The sequence below is a fragment of the Rhyacophila brunnea genome, unplaced genomic scaffold (assembly GCF_057557595.1).
Source record: "Rhyacophila brunnea isolate RB1 unplaced genomic scaffold, BYU_Rbru_1.0 scaffold_12, whole genome shotgun sequence".
Classification (NCBI taxonomy): Eukaryota; Metazoa; Arthropoda; class Insecta; order Trichoptera; family Rhyacophilidae; genus Rhyacophila; species Rhyacophila brunnea.
Genome location: NW_028232774.1, coordinates 15,477,771 through 15,484,734, shown reverse-complemented (window position 1 = coordinate 15,484,734; position 6,964 = coordinate 15,477,771). Strand labels below are relative to the sequence as shown.

The following is a 6,964-nucleotide window of genomic DNA, read 5'->3' as shown; positions in this document are numbered from 1 at the left end:
ATTAGAAAGGAATCTACCTACAGGGTTCAAACCTGTGCACATGGATTAGGAGGCAGACATTGAGCGCAGTACTCCATCTCGGATTGACAAGACAGCCCATTTCTAAATCTGTCAAAATTCAATTTGCAATACAGACGTAACAACCGTGACTACTTTTGTGAAGAATAAAGAGCAATATTATGTAAGTTCTGTACAGTTCCAAAACCCGGCGATATCTAATAAATATGTGCATAATTTCACATTTATAGTCCAAAACACAGGAACAGACCATTTCAAATGATATAAAAATAAATACTGATAGCTTTCATTTCATCTTGTTTATATTTGTTACAATAACAAAGGGTTCATTGGCTAATAAAAATATTGTTCCAATTTGAAAATACAATACGATGGGAAAAAACTGAAAACATCCCTTTCAAACCTTCTTTACTAAATTATGTACTTTCGGTTTTGGAAAATATACATCTCATAACTACAGTAACCAGTTAATTTGGTATGCAGGCAGTCCTTGACTTTCATAAGAAATCGGTTCCTGAAAATGTGTAGGAATGTTGTATGTATGGAAGTAGAGCAATGTAAAAAAAAAAACATGAAAGTGTTTCAGACACCCAATTATTTCTATCATAGTCTCGATATGAAGTTTGGGGCTCCTTAATTTCTTTTTGTCCACGTCAACTCCGCACAACGGAGAATCGTTTTTCTTTAAATAGAGGCGGAATAAATCCAAACATGTTCAGTCGATCATCAACCAATATAAAGGAGTAAAATGGGAAAATAAAAACAAGTGAATGACAATTTTTTCCTTATATTATAATGAAATGTACATGTTGTCAGTGTACAGAGAACTGCTAAAATTCACAATTCCTTGGTGTCAGAATACACACCAAAAAATAATGTAGGAAAGCAGTGGTGGAGTAAGTGTACAAACATCTCCCGCAGCTTAACGGTAAGACTTTTGGTAGCGGGCACGAGCTCCCGGACCACCGAATTTCTTGGGCTCGCATCTTCTAGGATCGGCTACCAATAATGTTCTGTCGTACTGTACAAAAATGTCCCTGATTTCATTCTTGGACGCTTCATCCACATCTGTAAGGTAATAATAAAATATAATTTTAAGATTTGCCCATACCCACAAGTACATGGTTTTTATATTACTAGAATAAGACTTCAGTTTCACGTTTCATATTTCACATCAAGCTATGATGCTCATATTCGGGATAAAGTATATCATCATATATAAACGATAAAATTAAGTAGCCTCCATTTGATGAATTGATTCTTTCTGGATTCTAAGGAGTTCCAGCCCAAGAAACATTAGGCGCATGTCATATTAACAGTACAGGCTGTCACCAAGGCTTTTCCCATTAGAAATGAACACTAAACAATGCATCATATGGAATTGGCAAATTAAAAAACGCTCAAATATATATATATTTATTATGAATGATATCAAAATTGAAAATGTATAATAATGAGAATGTGATTGTTTTCACTCACACTTCTGGAAGTAAGCAACTAGGGCCTTGGAGATTGCTTGTCTGATGGCGTAAACCTGGGAAACATGTCCACCACCATTCACGCGCACTCTGATGTCAACACGGTTGAACTTTTCCTAAAAAAAAAAAAAAACAGAATTACTTCAAACTATTCATAAACTGCACATTTTTAATTACTGTTATACCCAAATCACACAGACCAAACAGTTACCACCTGGCCCTTTACTAAATTGTTAAAACTGATGGGATGAAAGATTGCCTTAAGGTGTTAGGTTCTACTTCCAGCCACGCAAGCTGTCGATGCAGTCATGCTGACATTCGAATTGTATACAGACAGTACAAAACAATTGTATGTATGATAGTAATTAATACAAACGGTAACTCTCTTATATGTCCAAACATATTCTGCAATAGTTTATGGTACCATTTGAATAAAATAATGAATGAAGACTGTCATATAGCTGAGTCATTGACTTTACTCATGTAATTAAAATATTAGATTTATTCATTCTTATCGATAGAGCTTCGCTCATTTGAAATAAATTAGGATTTCTAGTTCTCAACATAAACTTTACACTGAATGATTTTAAGTTAATACCTTTCCAAGAAGAAGCAGGGGCTCTTGGAGTTTGTATTGGAGAAGTTTAGGTTCCACCATATCCAAGGGACGTCCATTGACCCTGAGGTTTCCATGTCCACGCTTGCAGTATGCAACTGCTGTGGCTGTTTTCTGTAAATAAAATATGGGGCAAACTATTGCAACTGAAACTATAAAAGATATACAGTTCCACAGGCTTGCAAACAAATGGGTAGTAAAAATTCTATGCATAGGTATATTGAAAATATTCTTTACACGAACATTGAATGGTTTATAAGTGTGTAGGTATATTATGTGAGAAATGAATAATGAAGTCATGTTTCCAATGAAGAAGACCTGTTAATCACAGTTGCACTTATTTGATTTACACTACACATCGTGGGTAAGGGTAGGTTAGTTTAGTGCTATTAATTAACCACTCCAAATCTTTAGGACAGTAAAACGTCACACAAGTCTTTCAAACCAATCTAAAGAGCGCTTGGTGTTTCATGGTTATGGGCAAATACAACACATTGGAAGTCGCCATTAAATCGTATCAACAGGTAAATATTAGAAATAGATTCCATGGAAGTCCTCCCATTGGTTGACGGCCGGTGCGATATTATAATTGGAATATAACATGAGAGAATTACAAGCTTTATTTATGAGTTTCGGCAGAAATACAGCAACTGACATTATTGACGAAACGTCAATTCAACGTGATACTGAATCATCAACAATTGTTACATGTCACATAGAATCGAACTTTCCGTGTACGTTAAAATTTTAAACACAGAATCGCGGAGAGGATGTTATTAACGCTCCGGTCGTAACAGCATCAAAGTGTAAAACTGTAACGTATTCCATTAGAAACCACGTGGATAAAACAATACGCTGAATTACTGACCTTCTTGCCGAAAACCTGGACGGCCTGCACTGGCTCGCGTTTAGGCTGAAAAATAACATTAAATTTAATTATCAATCACAAAATCGCCAAATAACTAATAAGTAATAACCACAAAAAAACTTTAAGCAACGATGCTAACCTTTGGTGGGGCCGACATCTTGATTTGGAAGGAAATTGACACGGAAACGAAGTTGCCAGTTGCGATATGACAAATATTCAGTATATTTGGTGCCATTTAATGAGTTGCACCCGTTTATGGCCAAATCATTTTTTTAGCATTTTGCATAAATATTTTCAACAATAAAATTGTTAAAATAATATTCAAAAAAATAATTATTGAATGACTAGACTGAGGATGGGATTAACGTGTTTAACGCTCTGTCTGCTATAGGCAAACAGTTGCAGAATACGAAGCTTGCAATTTTATACAATTTTATTAGTAATTATTTATATTTTAAAGCAGGAGTAGTCAACCTGGCCCTACCGCCCACTAGTGGACTTTCGAGCTTTCATAGTGGACGGTAGGGGTTTTAGAAACATTTTCATTAGGTACCTACCTATGTTTTCATAAAATTCCCCGTGATAATTTAAATTTCACAAAATATACTATTTATATCGCCAAGTTCGCTAATGTAAAGTTTAGTTCACATTACGTAAGTGAAATTAAAAAGCGCTATAAATAGTGCGAGCGCAAACAACAATGTTTTATATAAAGATTTATTCTGCCAAACTTACCGAAAGTCTGACATAAAGTATTTGGTGTAATTAGTATGCTTTTACTCTGCTTTATAAATTTTATAAAGTAATGTTACTTCCCTACTTTATAAATCACCATAAGTACTGTAGAACCGGTGGGCCGTTAAAAAATCTTTTACTAACAGAGATACAAAAGTGGGCAGTAGGTATAAAAAGGTTGACCACCCCTGTCTTAATATCTCAAATATTCCCAAAACTTAAAAAAAATATTTTTATCAGTGGATCACAATTTAAAAAAAATTGTGCCATACACGTCTTTAAGCCATATTTATAAAATCTGTGCTTATTATCTTATCTGCTATTAATCTGAGCTCATCTTAGTATGTATACAATATTTTTATTATACCTAGAATATGTTTATCATTACAGTGACTAACAGACATTACTCGTAAAAACAAAAATTGTAGTGTAATTATATTTTTTTTTCTAATCTAATGTATAGACTAGATTTTCTAACAGGTAATGCTATTTAAAAAAACACATTGATTTTTCTAAAAAATAAATATATTATGTAGGTGTGTCCGAGGTGGGTATTAGTGGTACTTGATTTTTTTTATTTAAATTAAATTGAGCTTCAATACTGTAACCATTCACGAAACCGAAACATTCAATAATTAATTATTATTACAAATTACTACCTATACCAAGCAAAAAATAAAGAAGGCATTTCTGCACCACGGTCAGGGAATAATAAAAATGAATGAAAAGTGTATTTCAATACATCTAATCAGATTAATAAGATAGAAATGTGAAAGCCAGTTGCCATGGACCAAGGTTTTATAACCGGACTCGGCTTATATGTTTATGATGGTTAGGTCATAGGTCCCTAGGCAAAGCTCATTCATTCGCCATCCTTTATAATGTGTCACCCCCGTGGAACGCAAGACCTGCCTACCCCCACCGGACGCAACTGAAACCTTGATACAACCTCACCCAGAAAGTAACCCATTTCCTATTATTTTTGTGTTCCCTGGTCAAAATACATAATGTTAATAATTATGATTAGTTACTAGTATTACATTTTTTTTGAAAACACTTAGTGATTCATTATATTATTATAGTTATATCTTTCACCAATCGATTGGCATACTTTTTCACTAATTTCAAATAAAAATAATATACAATAATATTATTATGTACTTTTGCATAACAATGCCATCATAGCGTCCTCTTGTTGTTTATAAAATAAACAATGTAGTAAATATGTTTAATTACATACAGTTTTCTACCATAGTTTTTTTTTATTATATACAGAGATGGCGCTAACTGTTGTGTTAGTCAACACTACCTGTTATTCGACCCTGTATACAAAATTTTCACTGCAGCGGATAGGTAGGTACCTTGAAGTCAGAAAATTCGAGGTATTTCGTGATTCACTCTCGCGGAGGAAGTTGCTCTTCGAATATTCTACGCGGTTCATTTCAGTACAATACCTACTTTACGATCGTGCAGTGCGCTCAGAAAATAAACATCGTATATTGTGGAAAGCTTACCGATAGCAATTTATTGTGAGAAAAACTTTTGTTCCAAAGAAGTGCTCTTAAGTTAGACAACAGATTTAATTATTGCGGAGTTTTTTTTTCGTTTTATCAAGGTAAGGTATTTACTTTTTATCTCTATTTTTTGTTTGTATAAACATTGAGAAAAACTATGTTAAACGGAATACGCATGGATTTTGTATTGTATATAATAATATATCTAAATATTTATTTGCAAAGCTGTGTTATTGTCAATTTAAATATAAAATTAATAAACCTTTCTCAAACTTTTGAAGTGACTTTCGAAGTTAACCCCATGGTCGGCACATAGGTACTTAATTAACTTAATGTTTACATTTAATTAAGTACATTTATTTATAAACTGTATATTGTAAATAATATAACGACCGATGCGGTTTCTAATTTTGATATCATCAATAATAAATACATAGCTAACACAATTTTTCTGTGGTAATTAATTGACTTAATTTATAATTAAATTTTTATAACTTATAATGAATTTTATATGTGATTGTGGTATTATATGTGATAATTCTTTGTTTTTTTATAATGGTACATAGTGGCCGTCAACTAGCTAATATATCCGAGGCAATACCTAATTCTATTTCAACGAATGAATTTTCTATTTTGCATTTCAATTCAATATAATATTTAGGTACATATTTATTATATATAGTATAATAGTGTAGCTTATAAGTACCAATGTACCTATTATATTCAATGATTATAGAATTCCAATTAAGAAAGTTCTTATAAAGTAGAAAGTCGGATATTCATAATAATATGTTATCAAATATAATTAAAAATGAGGTTAACTTATATTATCCCACAAATGTGATTTTTAATGACCTATTTGATCATTAAAATCACATCACTGACCTTCCGGGGATAAATGATAACATGAAGGTATTATACATAGGTATTACGATTATCTGCCAAGGTGAAAATCTCAATTAGTTAAAGTTATATAATAAATTCGTAACAACTGTTAATAATAATATTATATTGATAACTATTAATTGCATACCTACCGGCTGGGCAGGTAACGATTGACATTGAGTTTTTCAAGTGACCAAGTAAAAATTATTCCGCATCGACCCAGGCAAAAGATTTCCCTTTAATTATTGCTGGTAAATTTACATTCGTCATAATAGACACGGAATTTCTAATACTGCATTAATGTAATTGATTGCGTGAAGCGGTACAGTCGGGAATATGCCTAAAATATTTGAACCGGTAAACTGTTAAACGTTATTGAATTTGAATCAAAACATTTCTGTGTAGTACTTTCCCACTGTGTTTAAATGCGTAACTCAGTGCTTCCCAAACATTTTCGCAGTACAATTTAAAAAAAAACTGCTACATATAACTTGATATGTAGGTAAATGCGTAGTTTTTCAATTTGTTAAATTAACAGAATATGTTGCGAATTTCACGTGTAACGAATAAACAGATAGGTACAATGGTTTCTATAATATTTGTTGTCATAGCATAATATTGTAGGTATCTAAACTTCTAAACCATAAAAACGTCCAAAAACTACATGTCGGCAACCAAGTACCATAAAAATAATTAATAGTGTCATCGTGTTTATTATCAGTTTATTTAGTGTACCTATTCGCTCTGGGCACACCGGTTGGGAAACTCTGGTGTACGTGTATTGCAGGAACACTGATCAACCTATCAACTTGGAAACACACACAACTTATTAAATTTTAATTAAAATTTG

General features: G+C 32.5%; 2 protein-coding genes across 2 annotated transcripts in view; one reads left to right on the top strand and one right to left on the bottom strand.

Moving 5' to 3' along the window:
* Positions 1–789: 789 nt before the first annotated feature.
* On the bottom strand, positions 790–3,151 carry RpS16 (ribosomal protein S16). Its single transcript, XM_085960811.1, has 5 exons — positions 3,120–3,151; positions 2,981–3,025; positions 2,095–2,226; positions 1,498–1,612; positions 790–1,086 (listed from the first exon to the last, which is right to left on the bottom strand). Exons 1-5 carry the CDS (start codon positions 3,135–3,137, stop codon positions 941–943), a joined length of 456 nt encoding a protein of 151 aa, XP_085816937.1. The 5' UTR covers positions 3,138–3,151; the 3' UTR covers positions 790–940.
* Positions 3,152–5,054: 1,903 nt separating this feature from the next.
* insc (spindle orientation adaptor protein inscuteable) overlaps positions 5,055–6,964 on the top strand; it is an 82,521-nt gene continuing 80,611 nt past the window's right edge. The window contains exon 1 of the mRNA XM_085960844.1: positions 5,055–5,330. The gene's annotated coding sequence lies outside the window, so the exon portion shown is untranslated. The remainder of the gene's footprint in view (positions 5,331–6,964) is intronic.

What these genes read in the sequence shown, in the direction of transcription:
- RpS16 (XM_085960811.1), bottom strand. An exon ending in CCCTGCTTCTTCTTGGAAAG is followed by an intron (nt 1,613 to 2,094) that starts GTATTAACTTAA and finishes TTTTTTTTTTAG; the next exon opens with GAAAAGTTCAACCGTGTTGA. An exon ending in AGTTGCTTACTTCCAGAAGT is followed by an intron (nt 1,087 to 1,497) that starts GTGAGTGAAAAC and finishes ATTACCTTACAG; the next exon opens with ATGTGGATGAAGCGTCCAAG.